This window comes from Falco biarmicus, chromosome 2 (genome assembly GCF_023638135.1).
Source record: "Falco biarmicus isolate bFalBia1 chromosome 2, bFalBia1.pri, whole genome shotgun sequence".
NCBI classification, from domain to species: domain Eukaryota; kingdom Metazoa; phylum Chordata; class Aves; order Falconiformes; family Falconidae; genus Falco; species Falco biarmicus.
The window spans coordinates 2,476,619-2,496,243 of record NC_079289.1 but is presented as its reverse complement, the minus strand read 5'-3'; the positions used below and the strand labels follow the sequence as shown (position 1 = coordinate 2,496,243).

The 19,625-nt window shown below is 61.0% G+C and overlaps 2 protein-coding genes across 10 annotated transcripts in view; one reads left to right on the top strand and one right to left on the bottom strand.

Moving 5' to 3' along the window:
- STIM1 (stromal interaction molecule 1) overlaps window positions 1–16,616 on the bottom strand; it is a 112,849-nt gene extending 96,233 nt beyond the window's left edge. For 2 of the 9 annotated variants that reach the window (XM_056327119.1, XM_056327118.1), the window contains exon 1: window positions 5,984–6,363. In XM_056327119.1, coding sequence (XP_056183094.1) covers window positions 5,984–6,092 — 109 coding nt within the window. In that variant the 5' untranslated portion in view covers window positions 6,093–6,363. Of the gene's footprint in view, window positions 1–5,983; window positions 6,366–6,560; window positions 6,658–6,727; window positions 6,787–7,204; window positions 8,033–10,193 lie in introns of those variants that run through there. The other 7 variants (XM_056327117.1, XM_056327116.1, XM_056327115.1 and 4 more) reach the window with 7 other exon arrangements.
- RHOG (ras homolog family member G) lies at window positions 9,663–19,622 on the top strand. The gene is made up of 2 exons (XM_056327123.1): window positions 9,663–9,829; window positions 18,210–19,622. Exon 2 carries the CDS (start codon window positions 18,249–18,251, stop codon window positions 18,822–18,824), a length of 576 nt encoding a protein of 191 aa, XP_056183098.1. The 5' UTR covers window positions 9,663–9,829; window positions 18,210–18,248; the 3' UTR covers window positions 18,825–19,622.
- The last annotated feature ends 3 nt before the right edge of the window (window positions 19,623–19,625 follow it).

Sequence of the window (19,625 nt, the reverse complement as noted above, 5' to 3'; positions counted from 1 at the left end):
TTCCAACTAATAAATAAATAATTTTTTTTAAACAGAATAAAAAACTCCACTCTCTGAGCCAGCTGAGCATTGCTCCAAGTTTCTGGGCCAACACAGGGAATAGAATCAGCAGGCGGGAGCCAGGAGCCCCCCAGCAGCACTACCAGCCCAAACAAATGCCCATCCAGCCCTGCTCCTCTTCTACACGAGGCCACATCTGATGCCAAAAAGACAATTTCTCCAGCTCTCACGAGTGGTGATTCCTCGAGAAGAGTTTCGTTCCTAAACAAAGTAAAGGCTGTGCAAGCCACTGAGGCTTCCAATCAAGCTGGTCAAGAACGCTATTTCCTGGCAGAGTTTTCCAAGTATTCTCAGAACTGTTCTCCCTTGCCCAGCCCAAAACTGCTACTCACACGTGCAACTTCTAACTCAGTGAAAGTGCATACCTAGAAAGAATTAACTACAGCTAAAGCAAAAGGCACAGTAGCAAAGTCCTGGAGACAAAGACTCCTTTAAAAAGCATTTAATCATAAAGCAAGAAAAGCATAGCAGGTCACTGCATTTCATTAACTCCTACAGGTCTGTGGGAAAGATGGGGTTGTAAGAGTTACTGCAGGGTTGCTGCGCTCTGACAAGCTGGGTCATGTACCTCCTCGAGGCTTCGATCCAGGGCAGGTCACAGGAGGACTCAGAGGTTTCCAGCATGCTAATACAGGGGATGAAATCCTGCAACGGTCCTTCTTCCACACCACCAGGAGGTTAATGAACATCAGAGAGAGACAGATCAACAGTATCTCAATTAGCTGCTTGTATCTCAACACCACCAATTTTATGCTGACCTCCTGACTTCAACTGGTAAGACTTTTTCTAAGGGCAACTCATAAAAGCATCTTACTTGCTGCGATGGATGAAATCAAAGGCTCTGGCAAAGGAACAGAAGGCAAATGTGAATTTTTGGCATCATGGTAGGTGACGTAAACATCAGCACTGTGAAATAAATGCACTAACATAATGTTTCATTAACTAAGCAACTAGCAACAATAATATTTAAATTGGTAGATAAAGAAGTAACCATCCGTTTGCCTTCCCATTTTGCAAGATTACTGCATCGAGCTTTCAAAAGACACCAAGACCACAACCTGTTCATATGTCAAAAGATTTCACTGCAAGTTCAAAGTCCAAAACCGATCACTTTCCAAGCTAGAGGTTTTGCAGCCAGGGATTAACTTTCAATAAACCCCTGCATCTTAGCTTGACAAGTATAGGAGTTCTCGGCTGCAGTGCTTGGACACAGCATCCTCATCCAGAAAGTAAAAATTTTTTTGTGCCCCCTATAAAATTAATCACTAGTTAAAAGCTTCTGGTTATAGCTCTCCATCACACTTACTTTGTTAAACATTGATGTTGCTCTTCTGTGTAGCTTAGACTCTTCGTGCTACAGGCAAACATAATAATCTGAGCATGTGCTTTCGGGTTTTGTTTTGATACCATCAAAAGCATTTTTTTGGAATATTTTTATAATTTGTGTTCTGATAACACAACGAACCACCCCCCGCTGGCTGGGGTGAGAGAATCCTGTGTATTAAACACCACTTGAACAAGAGCAAAGACAACTCCAGAAATCTTGTGACTAGGGAATCAAGAGAGGGGAGCAAAAGGCAGGCACAGGCAGAATGGCAAAGGGAAGAGGAGCTTTTGTGCCTTGGCAAAGGTCAATGCCAAACCCCTCCCTGAGCCACTGCTGCCCCAGGGGGTCCAGCCCCTCATCAGCCCCCTGGGCACACATCACCCAGAAAATGGGTCACTCTCACCTCGCTGCCCAGAGCCCATTTTTTAACTGCTGCAGAAAAGAGAGACAGGGAAAATCCATACCAGGATCCCTAATCTGTCTAAATGATGCCAGAACAGGGACCAAAACAGGACCCCAATCCACCTCCAGCACAGGCAGAGCATGGCAGATACAGCCCTGCATCCCTACGGATCTCAGGCCACAGAAAGCAATCTCAATATACAACAAAGTAAGGCTCAGGAGGATGTATACTTCTATGATTTCCGTATTATTGTACGGAGACAGAATAGGTATGAATCCAGCAAAGCAGACAGCTAAAGATGAAAAGTATCACCGTTAAGGGAACCAGGAATGAATCCCAGTCATCCAAATCCCAGCCCCTTCACAGTCAGTTTTCCTTGGATTTCCTACAAGCACACCTGAAGCCCAACCTGAAGGTTCCCAGCATAAGCTGCAGCAATGACATTTCCCTGTCCACCCGCGGCTGGTCTGCACAGAAGGTAAATCAAGCAAAAAATTAGAAACAACCTCATTGGTAACAGTTAACGCAATTTAATGAAAAACAGGCTATCGAGCAAGCCTACTGTTTTCATTGAAATAAAATTTAAAAACATTTGACCAAAACAGCTGACAACACACATAAAACTTATGTAAAACATTTGACATAACCCCAGATGACGTTCTGATATGGACTACTGCCAGCAGAAAAACCAACAAAACTTGCATTCAATAGGTTAGGCTTAGGCAACTGACAGATTACAGCAAGTAACTGCAAAGAGGGGGGAAAAAACCTACCACCTGAAAGTAGTATTTGTAATCATGGCCAGGAGGAGCCTCTCTTGCCCCTTTTAGAGGGGGGGTGTATGTTGAAGATCCCAAGGCTGGAAGCTGCAGCTAGACAAATTCATGCTAAAAATAACCGTCAGCGGGTGAAAACAATAACGGCAGGGTGACTGTCAACACATCCTGCGCGGCGGCGGGGGGACCGACCGCCTTCTTCATGACACCGTGTTTTTCTGAAACATGTGCTTTAGCACAAAAATAGGCTGCTGGGAGATTCAGGAGGTCAAGCACCTTTGGGGATCCACACTGCTCTGAGGCTCGGACCGTGGGACTGGCTGCCCTTGGCTCTAAAACACGCACCACCTCCGTCTTGCTTTCTATGCCTTGAGAAACAGCTCCTGTGCTTTTGAGCATAACCAAATTTATACAGGCAGGAAAAGATTAAAGATTAAGCACTCACTAGCAACGCTTGTCTTGGAACAAGTCAAAGCCAGGATTTTTCCTGGAGTTCAGTCCCCAACTCTCATTTTCCTCCATGGATAAAACTACTCATTTCAAACCCTTACCTAAAAAACAAACAAACTTAGGAATCAGAAACATATACTAAACCTTGATAAAGTATGTTGATGCATCCCTCAAGTGTGCACAGGAATCTAAGCAACCCAGCCGAACAAGCCAACACTGCTAAAATTCATGCTTCTGCTCTTCTGCAAACAACAGTTCCCCATGTCGCCTGAAAAATTTCAGTGTTCCAGGGAAAAGTGACCGGTGCTGTCAAAATGGTTTATCATGAAAATCATGGCATGTCAAAAAAAAAAAAAAAAAAAAAAGACACAACAAACAAACCAAAAAACAACCCAAACCCCACAAATCTCACATCAAAAAGAACCCTTTCACTTCCAGAATCTGTCAGAAATGAACACTTTCACTTTCAGAAATCCATCCAACACCTACCTCTGCTTCACAGTAAGAGCCTGTGCTACAATAGATGTGTGCAGACAGCACAACCCTCATTTTTTGCTTGCAGGGAACACACAAGAGAAAGCATCATGTGCTGTCTGGGGATATTCGCTGCACTTAACTGCAAGCAACAGCTCTCAAAGCTAAAAAGCAAATGGCCAAGTGATCTCAGAGGATGCATTGACTTTAAGCTGTGCTAGCAGAGAGCAGCGAGCACCATCAAACTTCCCAGCTACCCCAGCAAGGGACACGCCGCAGTTACAGTGCAAACTAGCTGCATTTGGAGTGAACAAATCCCTTCCTGACTGCGTTCATCTGCACATTTTGGGTTTCAACCTGTAAGCCGCTATTCCTCTGCAAGGTGCCACGTGCCTCTCTGCAGGTTTTTAAACCCAGAAGTAACTAGAACATACCAGTTGTGAAAAATACCTCTTTTGCAGGAAAAGCCCACCTGTAGCACCTACTTTTATTAGAGACCAGGTCTCTGGACTGCTCCCTGCCTGCTCTGCCTCTGCTCAAGAGAGAAGAGTAAGTCAGCAGCTGAATCACCAGGACTGCCACACTTCTGCAGGGCCTCCAAAAATAACTCATCTGGAAATTCCTTGGAGGCATAAACCTTGCTTCAGAAGGACTGCAGAGATCCAGATTCCTTAATGGAGCAGACTGGATGTGAACTGGCCCAAGGATTTAGGATCACGTATAAAAGAATGTAGAAAGCAACTTGTTACAGAACAGCTAGCATGCGGTCAGTATTAAGAAAAAAAAGTTAACTCGCATAAATCATCACGTCGCCCAGATGAAACAATCTGCCTGCCCAGGAATCAGACACCGAGTTCCCGATCGTTTGCCTGATACCAAGGTTCCAGGGACTTGCCTTGTTCTCACCAACCAGCTCTGTACACAAAGCCAAAAATGCCTCCTTAACAACACTGCTGCAGCAACTTTCATCTGTACTAACCTGAACGTCCACACCCGCACCTTCCACTCCAACCAAAAACCCTCCATGAGCTTTGGTCCCGGGGTCCTTGCCAACATATCAGCCTGAAAAGCTCTGTGAGGCAGCAGCCCTGCACCCACGCAGGGTCAAAGACGGCACCTCCCCACTGCAATCAGGATTCAGAGATGCTCGCCACCTTTTTCTACTGCACTGAACCGGCACGTTATCCCTCCTGGAAGCCTGCAAGCAGACGGGACCCTCCAGAGCCGATCCAGGCTGCGGATGATGGCAGTGGAGGTCCGGATCCATTCAGATGCTGACAAGCTCTACTTGCTGCCGAGCAGAAAGTCGTGCTTAGCTGGGCTGGCCTGCACCCAGGCCAGCAGCGCTTCAGCTTCAGCAGTTTTTCCCTTCAGAAACCAATTTATTTCTTCACCTGCAATGCTCACTGCACACAGCTCACTGAGGTTTTTTCATAGCATCATTGAATGGTTCGGGTTGGAAGGCAGCTTAAAGACCATCCAATTCCAACCCCCCCTGCCAGGGGCAGGGACACCTTTCACCAGCCCAGGCTGCTCCCAGCCCCGTCCAGCCTGGCCTTCCTTTGCATGTAAGAACTCCAGGCTGCTGCAAGGAAAAGGCACGGAGCTGAGGATTTCTGTTTCCCTACCGACAATTAAAAGCACGTTTCGTGAGCAGGCTCCCAGCTCTGACCTCAGGGACTCTCACAAGGACACAGAGCAGCCACCAGTGCCCACGGTGGTCTCACCGACTTCTGGCCCTCTGCCTGGGCTGGCTCTGGCAGCAGCGTGCCACCAAAGCCTGGCTTCTGGGGGGGAAACCCATGCAAGCCCAGAGGGGCGGGGGCTTCTCCTTTTCTGCCGGAATGTTGGCTTTTGGGGCAAAGGGGAGGGAAATAAGGGGGAAAACAAAACAGCTGCCTTTTGCTACCTCTGCCTTTCACGGTCTAGAGGTGGGCTGCGCACCCCCCCGAGCAGGGCGAGGGCAGAGGGCCAGCCGGGGCCGTGCCAGGGTTACACGAGCCTTGGGATCCCCCAGCCCCAGACCGCTGCCTGCCCGCCCCTCTGGGAATAGCCTTAGAAAATTTTAAAAGTAAAAAACTACGCACTGGCATTTTCTGAACACACGGACTCACGATCCAAAACTCCCTGCAAAACACTCCCATTAGCGAATAGCTGGAGTCCATTACAAAAATAAACACGGATTATTTTTGGTCCTTCGACCCTTGCCCGGAGCGCTGCGGGTTTCCGAACCAGAGCAGCAGCCGCGGCAGCTTTTGCCCAAGAAACCCAGGAACAGCCTGAAAAACGGGGGCCGGCTCGTCGCGCAGTGCCCGGGCTGGCCGCCCCTCCGCAGGGAAACCTGCCCGGAGGCCCCGGGGGCTGCGGGGCACAGCGCGCCGCCGGCCCGGCTCCACAGGGGGCCCGGCTCCACAGGGGGCCCGGCACCGCGGCGGCGGCCCCGGGAGCCGCCGGGCAGCGGAGGTGAGGGGTGGCCCCACCGGCTGGTCTCACCTGCGATGGCGGTCTCGTCCAGGTGGGAGCCGGGGGGCCGCTCGCCCCGGCCCTGCTGCAGGAGGAAGCCGCACAGCACCCACACGGCCACTCCCGATCGTAAATCCATTTCCGCGTCTGCCTCGCCGCTTCCCCCGCCGCTGTCAGCTCCTCCTCGGCATCGGCCCCCGCCGCCGCCGCTGCCGGGCCCGCCCGCTTCACCTCAGCCCCGCCGGACCCCACCGCCTAGGCGGGAGCGGGCTGCGCGCTCCGGGGCTGCGGCCGTCACCAGCTGCGGGAGGGACTGCGGGTTATTCTTCGGTGTTCCCGCCTAAGCGCGGCTTCCCGCTGCCCCGGGACGGGCAGCTGGCACCGGCACCGGCGACTGCACCAGCCCCCGCCCGCCCCCGGAAACAGCAGCACCCCACCCCCCCCGCAGTAGTCTCTCCCGGGAGAGCCCACCCCCCCGCGCAGCAGTGGGCTCTCCCGGGACAACCCTACGCCGGCTCCGCAGTAGTGGGCTCTCCCGGGAGAGCCCTGTCCGTGTGTGTGTGTGTGTGTGCGTGTCCAGCAGTGGGCTCTCCCGGGCTAAGCCTACCTTCCCTCAACCTCCCCCGGTCCGCTCCTTTCTCCCTCAGCTGCGGCCTCTCCCGGGACACCCCCCTCCGCCGCGATCTCTCTTGGGCCAGCCCCGCTTCCCCCCCCCCCCCCCCCCCCGCCCCCCAGCGGTGGTCTCTCCCAGGCTCCGCGCGCCCCGCTGCGCACCGGGCCCTGCCGCCGCCGCACGCACGGTGACAGGGGGCGGAGCTTACCGCCGCCGTGCGAGGCCCTCCGCGGGGCGGGGCCGCCCCGCTGCAAGACCAATCAGGGGCGGGCAGGTAGCCACGCCCCCAGCTTCCTCCCCCTCCTTCCCCACCTCCTCCGGGCTCCGCGAGCCCGCCGCTGAGCCGCAGCGGCCTCTGGCGGGCGCAGCGGGGAACGCCCAGGCTGGGCGAGGGCCCGTGGCGCGGCGAGGAAGCTAAGCAGGGACAGCTGTGAGCAATGCCTGTATGGGTGACCATACTGGCTGCAGCCTGCCTCCAGCCCCGGGGAAGGCTCGTCAGAGCATCCCAGATGTCAGAGCATCCTGGCTCGTCAGAGCATCCCGTCTTGCTGGAGCACGCCGACACATCTGAGCACCCCAGGTCGTCGGAACACCCTGGCCCACTGGAACACCCCACCTCATCGAAGAACCCAGCTCACCAGAGCATCCCAGGTTGCTGGAGCACCCTGACACATCGGAGCACCCCAGCCTATCAGGACAGAGCATTTTGATGCCTGAGCGTAGTCGCTCGCAGCCGGGCCCGGGATTCCACACTGAGAGCCCTTGAGAACTGCAACACCCCGCTGGGGCCACTTGCTCCTGGAGGCATTGCTGCTCAGTGGCGCTGGACCACTGCCATCAGTGCCACTGGGGCCCACAGCCACCAGCGCTCAGAGTCCCCAGCCTGTGGTGGGGGACTGGAAGGTCGCGGGCTGAGGTTTCACATGTCCTTTTCCCTTGGCACCAGACCTAGAAGTGAAGCTCCCTGCAGAGATTGGATCTGGCCCCAAAACAGCTCTGCAGCCACCACCCTGGAAGCAAAATCCCATCCTGCTCCTGCCCCGCTGCCCTGAGGGGTGTCAGCCCTGGCCCTGGATCAGGCGCCTGCCAGCCGGGCAGTGTCCAGCGCCACCACCCCGGGATGAGTGATGAGAGCACCGGGATGCAGGACAAGGGGACTGGCATGCAGGATGCATGACAGAGGGACTAGGATGCAGCATGCAGGGTGTGGGGACTGGGATGCAGGACACGGGGATGGGATGCAGGATGCAGGACAGGGGGACCGGGATGCAGGATGCAGGGCAGGGAGACTGGGATGCAGCATGGGGGGGGACCAGTATGCAGGGCTGGTGCTGCAAGGGGAGCCGCAGCACCGGTGGGTGCTGGGGATGGAACACAGGCCTGGCCACGGAGGTGAGCGGGCAGTGCCAGGCAGGGGGGTCCCAGGCAGGTCCCAGCCCTGTTTCTCCGTGCTGGCATGGAAAAAGATCCCAGGTGTGGGCAGGGGGGTCCCTCAGGAGCCCCTGGGGCTGTGACACACCCTGGGATGAGCACGGTGACAGGTACACTTGCCCCTCAAAGAACAGCCTCACCTCCATCCCTGGGCAGCCACGTCTCCCCTGTGAGACCCCCCCAGCCCCAGGCTGGGCACCCAGGCCCCTCACGGGCAGCGGGTGCTGCCTTGGGTGCTGCGGGGGGACCTGGCCCTTGCGGGGACCCTTACAGCACCTGGGTCTCCTCTGGCCCTGACCCCGCAGGAGCAGGCTGCCCTAAGGGGGGGCTCTGCCCCTGCAGCAGCCCTGGCACCCTGCCATTCACCCTCTGGGGCAGCAGGTCCCCCCCCTCCCCTCACCCGGTCACATCTTTCCCCACCCAGACCCGAGGGCAGGGGCCGCCCTCCCTCCCATGTCCCTAGGCAGCCTCGATGGCCGGTGTGGGCTCCCCACCTCAGCCCCCCATGCACCCCTGCCTCTGCCTTGAGGTGTCCCAGAGCTCCTGGGCCCCGGGGCTGGCAGTGGGCTACCCCCAGCCTGTCCCTGTCCTCATCCCTGTCCCCGAGCCGAGCCCTGTCCCCAGCCTGGCCCTGGGGGGACAGGCACAGCTCCAGCCCTGGGAGCCAGACCCCCGCCTGCTGCAGCGCAGCCCGGGGCCAGGGCACAGGGGGGTGGGGGGGTGGGCAAACCCCAGCTGAGGGTCCTGCCCCAGACCTGCTGCGGCCTCCAAGTCCCCCAGCCCCACAGCTGGGATGGGGATTGGGGGGTCCCACAGTGTGGGATGGGAATGGGGATGGGGGGTCCTTCAGCCTGGGATGGGGAAGGGGAGGCCCTGCAGCCCCAGATGGGGATGTGATTGGGATGGGATGGGGACAGGGGGGTCCCGCAGGCCAGGATGGGGGTGGGATGGGATGGGGATGGGATGGGATGGGATGGGATGGGATGGGATGAAATAGAGGGTCCTGCAACCTGGGATGGGGAAGGAGGGGTCCCACAGCCTGCGATGGGATTGGGATGGAATGGGGGGTCCTGCAGCCCGGGATGGGTATGGGATGGGACGGGATGGGATGGGATGGGACGGGATGGGATGGGATGGGACGGGACTGGATGGGACAGGACGGGACTGGATGGGATGGGGGGGTCCTACAGCCCGGGATGGGACAGGACGGGACTGTATGGGATGGGGGGGTCCTACAGCCCGGGATGGGCATGGGATGGGTTGGTGGATCCCACAGCCTGGGATGGGATGGGATGGGATGGGGTGGGATGGGATGGGATGGGATGGGATGGGATGGGATGGGATGGGATGGGATGGGGGTCCTGCAACCTGGGATGGGGAAGGGGGAGCCCTGCAGTCTGTGTTGCGGATGTGGAGTCCCACAGCCTGGGATGGGATTGGGATGGAATGGGGGTTTCTGCAGGCTGGAATGGGAATGGGGGCAGGTCCCGCAGCCCGGGATGGGATGGGGGGCCGGGGTGTAACTAGGCGCCAGGCCGGGTCGCGGGGTGATGCCGGGGGGTGCTGGGGGCTGCGCTGCCCCGGGACCCCTCAGCCAGGGCACGTCCCACGGGAAGGCCCCGGGCCCCGGGCAGCCCGAGGAAGGAAGCGGCGGGGCGGGCGGGACCGGGCGCGGCCCAGGGAAGTTTCTCCGCGGGACCGCCCGGGGCGGCGGGAGGCGGCCGCTGACTTCCTCCTCCTCCTCCTCCTCCTCCTCCTCCTCCTCCTCCTCCTGCTGCCGCCGCCGCCGCCGCCGCTCCGGCCCCGCGCCCGCCGCCGCGCCATGCCCCGGGGTGAGTGCGGGGCCGGGGGGGGGCCGGGTCCCGCCGCTGGGCGGGGGGCTGCCGGAGAGGGACGGGGGACCCGCTGCCGGGGGTCTCGGCGGGTCCCGGGCCCGGGGCGGGGCGGCGGGAGGAGCTGCCCGCCGGGGCCAGGACGGGGACACCGGGAGCCGCCCGGGGCGGGCCGGGGGCTAACGGGGCTCAGGGACAGCGCGGTACCGGGGGCGCTGGCCCGGAGCCCGGGAGCGGGACCGGCAGCTGGCGGGACACGGCGGGGGCCAGAACCGGCTCGGCCCGGTCCCTCGGCGGGGCCGCTGCACCCCCCCGCACCCCCCGCCACCGCACCCGCATCATCCACCGCAGCCGCTGCACTCACCGCCGCTGCACCCCCCTGCCACGCACCCCGCGCCGTGCAGCGGTCCCGCTGCCCGCACTGCACAGGCTGCACCGCTCACTGCACGCAAGGGCACTGCCCGCCGCGCCGGGCGCTGCACGGGCTGCGCTGCACGCCAGAGGGCACTGCCCTGCGCCCTGCACTGCATCCTCTGCCCCCTGCCCTGCACTGCATCCTCTGCCCCCGGTGCCCCCTGCACTGCACTCTGCGCCTGCTGCACTGCCCCCTGCACGGCACTGCCCTGCACGCTGTGCCCACCGCACTGCTCCCTGCACCTGCTGCACACTGAGCACTCCACTGCAACACCCAGTGCATGCACTGCAGGGTTCTGCACCGCACACTGCACCCACTGAGAGGGACAACACCTCACGCCATGGGGCACTGTACACATGCTGCACCCACACATCATTGCAGTCACACACACACTGCACCCACTGCAACACCCATGAACAGCACCGCACTGCACACACCTTGCAACATAGCTGTTAACTGCATATGCCGCACGTTACATGCTGCAGTGCTCATTGCAACACTGCACACACTGCAACACGTGTGTCACTTGCTGACACCGCAACACAGTGCAACAGACGTGCTGCAACAGGCGTTCAGCAGATGCAGCACAGGCACTGTAATGCACACTGCATCCCTGCCACTGTTGTGCCCACTGCACGCCGCAGCGCACACTGCAGTGCTCACACCACTGTGCTTTCACATGCTGTGGCGTGTTGGGAGGTGTGGGGGTGGCACAGCACAGCGCGGTCAGCTTGACTGTGTGACAGGGCTGTCCCTAGGGTGGGTGTCTGGCTGTGGTGGGTGGTTCTTGTGGGGCCACCCCAGGCCCCCCGGCTGGGTGGATGGTGAGTCTGTGCTGTGGCCCTGCAACTCCCCTTTTGTGAAAGTTGCCAGAGCTTGGGGAGAGGCTTTGGGGAGCCCTGTCCTCTCCTCCCAGTGTGGGGCCATGGGGGGATGTGCTGGGGGGCAACAGAAGGCTGCACTGTGCTGTTGGTCGAACACCAGTTCCTGATTCTGCTTGTGCCACCTCTCAGTGCCGTCCCGCTGCCAGCTTGCTGCAGAATGGGGGCACCCCTGGGTCCCTGAGTGCCTGGGGGAGAATGCCCCCGCTGGGAGTGGCACAGTGTGGCCATGGCTCTGAGGGTGGGCACATGGTCTGGGCTCCTGCTGGGCTCGCTCCTCTTTTCTTGGTGGAAGGAGAAGCTTCCGAAGTGCCAGTGGTGGCATGTGGGGACATTGTTCAGCCCCCACCACCTGGGCTGAGCTGTCGTGGGTGTTTTGGCTGGAGTGGGCAGCGGGGTTGGTGCTGGGACCACAGGGCGCAGGTAGCTGGAACATCCGTGGGTGCAGGTATGCTTCTGGTGATGCTGGTAGGGCGCCCAAGGCTGGCACACCTCATGGCAGCAGTGATGCTGGCCAGCGGGTGTAGGTGTGGTGTGTGCCCTGCATGGGCTGGGAGCAGGGGCTGGGTATCCCATGCCTGGGGGTTTTGGTGTGACCGTAGCATCGGGAGGTGCCAAAGTGGCCTGGTGCTGGCATGCTCAACACACTGCCTTGCCTGCGCCTTCGCCGTAGGTGTGAGCAGTGCCAGGCTGTTTTCTCACCCCGAGGCCATGGAATGTGGCCTTGCCTGGCTGGCCCCATCCCTCCATCTCCATCAGTCCCAGGATCCACCCAATGCAGGCAACTGTATCTGACCGAGAGCAGCCCTGGCCAATGCTGGCCTCAGCCCACTGCTGGGTGGGGGAGGGGGTTTGCTGGCCAGGGCTGGCCCTGGTTCAGGGGCTGCTTGTGCACCACAGGGGAGTCTGGAGCCGACTCTGGCCCCCAGTGCTGCTGGCTTTGGCAGTGCCTTGAGCAGGAGGCCAAGGGTAGGGAGCAGCTGTGGCTGTGCTGAGAGGCAGACTGGGACCCAGTGTTGGAGCTCTCCAGCCCGGGAGGGAAATAAAATGAGGAAATTAGTCACGACGAGCCTGCAGCTGGAAAATGAGGGAAATCAAAACCCTTCGACTCAGCATGGAAGTTATTTTAGCTACGATGACAGGACCGTGGGACAGAACTGGGGTTACCGGGGGCAGTGCACCTTGGGGCACATCCCACAGAGTGGGGACCCCATCTCGGCCACACCAGCACTGGGTTCCCACCGTGGCTGTGGCAGAAACCACCCCCACCCTGCTCCTGCTGCGGTGCTGGGCCGGCACGCTTTGCTCCACGGTGTCCCCACTTGGTATTTATAGATTTTATTAGTTTCCTCTTTCTGCCTGCTGAACCAGTGACAGCACTGGGTGGGGGGGCGGCTGCGCTGTGCTGCTCCCTCTGCAGAGCAGGGTTGATCATGGCTGCTGATCCGCAGCCCCGCGTGGGCCCGGGCAAGTCCGTGATGGACCTGCTGCCTGGCCCACGAGCACGGGCAGTGACATGCTGGCTGCAGGCTCTGTTCCCTGCCGGCACCACACTGGGTGCGCGGTGTGGGGTGCACAAGGTTCGGTGCATGATATGGGGTGCAGTGTGGGCTGCACAGCGTGTGGCGTGTGATGCACAGCGCACCGTCAGTGGTTTGCGGTGCAGGGTGTAGGGCGCAGGCTGTGCAGCACGCTTCAGTTTGGTGGGGTCAGGTTTGGGTGCCACCAGGCTGGGGCTGGCCAGGCCAGCAGCAGGAGAGGAGCCCGTGGGGGCGGCTGCTCCGCTCCCCTGGTGGAAAAACCCAGCAGGGGTATGCCCTGGCTGTGAGTGATGGTGAGCGGGTTTTGCTTCCCTTTTCTGCTGAAGAAGAGATGAGTCGTTTTTCCCGTCCCCGGCTGGTGGCAATGGAGGGGTGGGGAGGTTGTGGGTGCATCACCCACAGCCTTGCTCACCCACCCGTGCCCTCTCTCCAGCACCCCAAATCCTGGGCGAACACCCCAGCAGTGCGGAGGGTGGCTGGGGTCCTGCTGGGGTGGGGGGTGCTGGGCCCTGGGGCTGGGCATCATGCAGACCCCCAGTGCTCTGACTCTTCCTCTTCCTCCTCTGGTTCCCCTCCTATGGGGCCAGGGTGCAGGGCTGGGAAGGGGCAGGTGCCTCCGGTGCCACGCACAGGCTGTGCCCCATACCAGCTGTGCCCCCCCAGCCCCACAAGGCCACCCAGCATCTCTAGGAGGGCCAGAAGGGGTTAAAGGTGCTGTTGGCTATGGACTTCCCAGGAGAACAGAGCTGGCCTTGTGCAGGCAGTGGTGCTGGCAGCAGGCAAGGCAGGCAGCACACCAGGGCCAGGGGTTGCACTCACCCAGTGTCCTCAGGCAGTGGCTGGGCTGCCCAGGGTCCATGGGCTGCAGGACCCTCGAGTGGCCTGGTGTCGGGATGCTACCAGGACCATGGGTGACCTCCAGTCTCTGCCCAGTGCTGCCCCAGCCCTATCCTGGCTGGGGGGTCCTGGCTGCCATTTGGCATGGCTCCCGCCTCCCCTCCTGTCACCTTATGGTGGGGGGCTGGGGCCCATGTGGCTGTGGGTTAGGGACAAAAGTGGCCCCTGCAACACCCCTCATTCCCCCCCAGGCAGGTGAGGGAGGGCTGGGGCTAGAAGCATCCGTGTGGCGAAGGGGCAGCTCTGAGGGGTCCAGAGCTGAAGCCCTCCTGCCACCCTTGTCCTCCTCCCTGGCACCCAAAGCGGGGCTCAGGGCTTTGGCTGCTGCAGGGGCTCTCATCTGCACTAGGCCGCCTCCCCAGTGAGCAGTTAGCCCTGGCATGCAGGTACACAGCCATACCTTGTCGTGCCACTGGCCCCGGCCCCACGCCCAGGGTCAGCAGTGCCCATGGTACCAGTGACGGTGAGAGCAAAAAGGGTCCTGCGCGAGCACCCGGCTCCCACCACGGCCCCTCCACAGGCTGCATGTGCGCCCGCGTTTGCTGCTTGCCGGTGGCAAACCTTGGGCCACGCTGGGGTTTCACAGCCCCAGGGGCCCTGAGTCACAGAGAAGCGGTCCGCTGCCCACCGCCTGCTGCTTCCTCCTCCTTTCCTCTGTTTCCCTGTAGCAGCGATGCTCTCATGAGCACAAGCATTTCCACTTGCACGCCATCCCCTTAGCAGCCCTGCTGACTCAGCCTGGGCCTTCCTCAGGATAGGGATGGGTGCCAGCTGGGTGCCAGCTCATCCCGGGGTGCCAGTGGCCCCACGGCCGGTTTGTGGGTGTGGGGTTTGAGCTCGGCGTGACCAGCACATGCCATGTCCCACTGTGGGACTGTCGCAGGGCCGTGGCTGGTCAGGGCCCTCCCTGCTCCCTGAGGGATGGGGAGCTGCAGTCAGGAGGGGCACCACTTTGCCCCTGTGCCCTGGGAGAGCCACTCCTTGCACCCCACTTCTGGCTGTGGCGGCTTCCCCGGGTCCCCCGCCAGGGCCAGTCCCTGCCGGTCTGTTCCGCTGCCAACATTGTCCTTCGGCTCTGGTGGCTCTTCCCACCCGTGTTCTTCCCCTGGGTAATTAGTAGACAGTGATGGGCTCTGGTCACATCCCCCCTGGCTGCTCCACCGATGGGGCATCCCCGGGACCCCAGTACTCCCTGGGGTGCCCTGGTGGCTTCTTGGGGCAGCAGACTGCCCCCCACACTCCACTGACCTGGGGTCTGGGGCTGCTGTGGGACCCCTCTCACTCCCACCCAGCTGACTGGGTGACCCTGGCTGGCACTCAGAACCCACTGTCCCAGCCTGAGGGGATCCCCTGGTGTCACACCACAGCCAGCCAGTCCTGGCAGCCAGGGGACCTCCGCCTGGGGGGCAGCAGGGACCCTCTGTTGAGCCCCCCATGTGCTGCAGAGTGGCTGCCCAGATTGCAAATAGCTATGAGGACCATGGGGTGCCCATGGGGACACCAGTGACCTTGGGGTGCCTGTGGACCATGGGGACAGCAGGAGCCTGGGAGTGCCAGGGGGCTGTGTGCCTTGTTGGGGGCTTATGGGGCACCCTCGGGTGCTGTGATGCCTCAGCCTGGCTCCTGCTCTGGGGTGCCGCCCCTCATCCCCCCCGGGCCCCTCCACCTCCCTGCCTTCCCCATCTATTGCATCCCACATGCCCTCGTACCCCCAAGCCGGGTCGCGCCTCAGTGATGCCCCTGCAGCGGGGATGCTGCACCCACTGCTCACAGCTCCTGCATCCCACCGTTTGGGTGGTTTTAAACCCACCGCACGCTCCCTGTGTCTAGCTGAGCGTGGTGCTGCTCGGCGCACCTCCCGCTCCTGGAGGGGAATATACAGTTTTGCAAAGGAAACCAAAGGCTGGAATTTAGAAATAACCTTTTGGGTTGGCTTTTTTTTGTTTCTCTTTGGTTGGCTAGTTGGTTTTTTTTCCACAAAGCAAAGCCTGGTTTGGGTTTATTTCGGCTGGGGAGTGGCTGGCTCCAGCTCCTGGCAACCACATGCCTGCCGGCCTTTGGCTTAGGAAAAGAAGGGAATTTAAATCTAAAATATGAACCAAAATGGTTTTCCAGGAAAACTCTTATTTTTGCCGTCTCTTCTTCAACCTGATCTTATCAGAAAAGGAAAAAAATAATCTGCTGCAATGCTGCCAGCTGCCCCGGAGGGGCTGAGGGAGAGCAGGGCAAGTGGGGTGCCCGTGCCCCCCGAGCCTCACAGATGACAGGGGAGAAAAAGGTTGAAACCAGGTCAAATAGGTCCCAACTAGGTCAGATAGGTCCAAATGGGGTCAGATCAGTCCCAACAGGGTCCCAACCAGCTCAGCCAGGTCCCTGCCATGGCGCAATGGGGGCAGCTGCAGCCTGCTGCAGGCTCTGCCCCGGGGTACCCCCTCAGCCCCAGGAACCCTGGGCAAGGGGACAGGGTGGCTGCAGGACAGAAGGGGCACGGGGGCTACGAGGTGCCACATCCCCTGGCCCCACTGCATCAGTGTGGTCCCACCAGTCTCACTGGTCCCCAGCGGCGGGGGGCAAGCAGGGTGGCCAGGGCTGGGCATTGGCGCAGGGCTGTTTTGGGCATGATGGGGCTGGGGGTGACAGCTGAGGGTGGGCAATGACCCAGCGGCACCACTGGATGAGAAATGAGGGTGCGTTGGGCATTACAGGCAGTTAGTACTTTGTCTGAGTTGGGCGGCCCCCACAGGCAGGCAGGACCCCCAGGTGGGGGCCAAGGCACTGGGGTGTCCCCAGGGGTTCCCTCCCCAGCACTGCCTGCTCCCCTGTGTGCCCTCCCCTGGTGCTGCATGGTGATGGCAGGAGGCAGCAGGGTGGCATTACAGCCCCTGGGGAGGGTACCTATCCCTGGAGACGGTTCTGCACAGCCAGGGCAGGAGCTCAGTCTCCCATCACCCTCATCTGGTTCCTTCTGCTCTCCCACTCCCACCCACCCTGCTCCCGCTCCCCCTGCTTCTGCGCCCACTGCCCTGGTGCACCTCCTCCCGCTACCCTGCTCCTGCTCCTGCTCCCACGCCTCTGCCCTTTCTCCCACCACCCCAGCCTCCCGCGGCCGCTCCAAGCCCCACAGACCCTGGTGGGGGTCCCACTGCCTGCTCTGCCTGTACTGTCACCGAGTCCCCCAGGCTCTGCCCCGCCCCGCCCCCCCGTCTGGTGCGAGGAAACCCTTCAGGCTGCGTTTGTTACCAAAGCAGGGAGAAAATCGAGGCCGAAGGCCGTGCGAGCAGACCCGGCGCTGCCGTGGCCGGCCGGCTTCCTGCTGCGGGCAGGCGCTGCCTGCGGGGGGGCTGCCTGCCATGGCCCTGCTGCACCCCGGTGCTGCGGCTCTGCTCACAGGCTGAAGAGTTGGGGATGCCCCCAGCCATCGCCGTGGAAGCATTTTGCAGTGGGGAAACTGAGGCAGGGCACTGCAGGGTGGCTTCGGCAGCGTTCGGGCCAGGGTCCTTCCCACTTGTCCTGCCTGTACCCGGGGATGCGGCGGTGCAGGCAGGGAGCCAGGCAGGGCGGGGGTCACGGCGCACCCGGCCCCGCCACGGGCAGGAAGCCGGGTGTCAGGCCGGGAAGAGGAAGAGCGACTTCCCCATCCGAGGGGGCAGGGTCCGGTGCGGTGGGAGCTCGGGAGGGGGGACACGGCCCCTTCACCCTTCCCCAGCCACACTGCCCCAGCCCTGCAGCCCCAGGGTCTCTGGGGAAAGGGGTCCCCGGCCAACCCAGGGCTCTGGGCAGATGTGGCTTCCCTGGGCCCCTCCACCCTGGCACCTCCGTTCCCTCCCCATCGCTGCGGCACGTGTGTCCGCTGCCCCAGCCAAGGTAACCCTCCCACTGTGATACATCCTGTCGGGCGGCAGCTTTTCCCGGTGGGGAGAGAGGCTGCTGGCCCCACGGGTGGGCACCCTCCTGCCCCGGCACTGCGCAGTGCCCCCGCACCTCAGCTGGGCTGGGCTCAGCAGCACCCAGCTCCAGCCTGCAGCAGGAAGGGGAGCAGGATGCAGCCCTTAATGGCATTTGCAGAGGGAACCTGAGGAAAGCAAACAGGGAAACATGCGCTGGGCTCAAGGATAAACACAGCTGCCGGAGCGGACGTCAGTGCCGGGGGCCACGGCAGCAGCTGCTCTTGCACCCAGCCATGGCACCAGCACAGCCTCTGCCTCACCGGTGCCAGCACCAGGCTGCTCAGCGTGTGCAGCACCAGGGCTGGGGCGCATGGCAGCAGCCCCCCCGCCCCCACAGCCCAGATCTGTCCCTGGCCTCGTGCCCTGCTGCCTTCCATCCTGTACCTGGCTGGAGGCATGGCACAGCATGGCATAGCACAGGGTGCTGCAGCAGCCTGGCTGTCCTGGTAGCAGCATCCTGGGGACAATGCGGTCCCCATGCAGGCCAGCTGCAGTGGCACATGCATTTGCCCTGGGTCAGGGGATGTGGTTCCCCCTCAGGGTGTCTCTGGGCTGCTGGGGGGATGTGCCTGTCTAGAAAGCTCGCCCAGGCTGCAGGCTGGAGGGTGAGCCGAGTGTGACCCGTCCCTCTGCACCCTCCGTGGCAGGCCATGGTGACCCCAGCCTGGCACGCCTCCTGACCCTCTCTCCTCCCCACAGGCTGCTGAAGGGGGACACGAGGGTCACCAAGCTGCAGGGATGCAGAGCATCAAGTGTGTGGTGGTGGGTGACGGGGCGGTGGGGAAGACCTGCCTGCTCATCTGCTACACCACCAACGCCTTCCCCAAGGAGTATATCCCCACCGTCTTCGACAACTACAGCGCCCAGAACACGGTGGATGGCAGGACTATTAACTTAAACCTGTGGGACACGGCAGGCCAGGAGGAGTACGACCGCCTCCGGACGCTTTCCTACCCCCAGACCAACGTCTTCATCATCTGCTTCTCCATTGCCAGCCCACCCTCCTACGAGAACGTCAAGCACAAGTGGTACCCAGAGGTGTGCCACCACTGCCCCAGCGTGCCCATCCTCCTCGTTGGCACCAAGAAGGATCTGAGAAACAACCCCGAGACCATGAAGCGGCTCAAGGAGCAGAACCAGGCACCCATCACCACCCAGCAAGGCATCAGCCTCTCCAAGCAGATCCGTGCCGTCAAGTACCTGGAGTGCTCGGCGCTCAACCAGGAGGGCATCAAGGATGTCTTCACAGAGGCAGTGAGGGCCGTGCTCAACCCTGTCCCGGCCAAGCCCAAGAAGCCCTGCATCCTCTTGTGATGGGGCTGCTGGTGACCAGTGAGAGACAATGCTGCCTTTGCCCTGGCCCTGCTGCGCCCCGAGACACTGCTCGGTGCTGCCAGCTCCCCCTGCCTGCTCCGGTGCCTCTCCGAGCCTCGCTGTCCCCCCCAGGGATGGTGGGACTGGGGCTTGCCAGCCTGAAGCCACCAGCTTTAATAATACAGACCTTGTTTGCACTAACTGGCCACCCTGGGGGCAGCGTGGCTCCCACAGCCCTGCGGGACCCCCACCCCGGCCCTGGCTCTCAGTGTTTGCTTTTGGTGATGCCTCTCCAGTCCCGGCACAGAGCAAGGGGATGCCTGGGGTAGCCGAAGCCCTGTCCTGCCTTGAGCACCCCACAGGGACCTGTCACCTCCACCTTGAGCACCCCATGGGGACCTGCCAGCCCCATCCCCTGGCACCAGCACAGCTGTGGGGTGCATGGGGGGAGGCCCTCACCCCTCTGTGCCAGCCCCGGTTCTTGGCCACCTCTGAGCATCCTGCTGCCCTGGTGCTGGCACGGCCCCATCCCACCGCAGGGTGCTGGCAGCTGCGCCAGGAGGTGTCCCAGGGGGGTGTTTGGGGTAAGCTCAGCCTGGCGCAGCATCACCAACTCCCTGGGGCCAGTGCTGGGGAAGTCCAGTCCTGGCAAGAGTGGAGCCGGTGCTGCTGACAAATGCTGCCAGAGGAGCGTGTTCCCATGCTGGCCACCACTGGGGCTCTGGAGGGTAGCGGGACTCACCTGCAACCAGCTGCTCCCCGAGTTGCTTCTCCTTAAATAAAGAGACCTGCCCAGGCTCT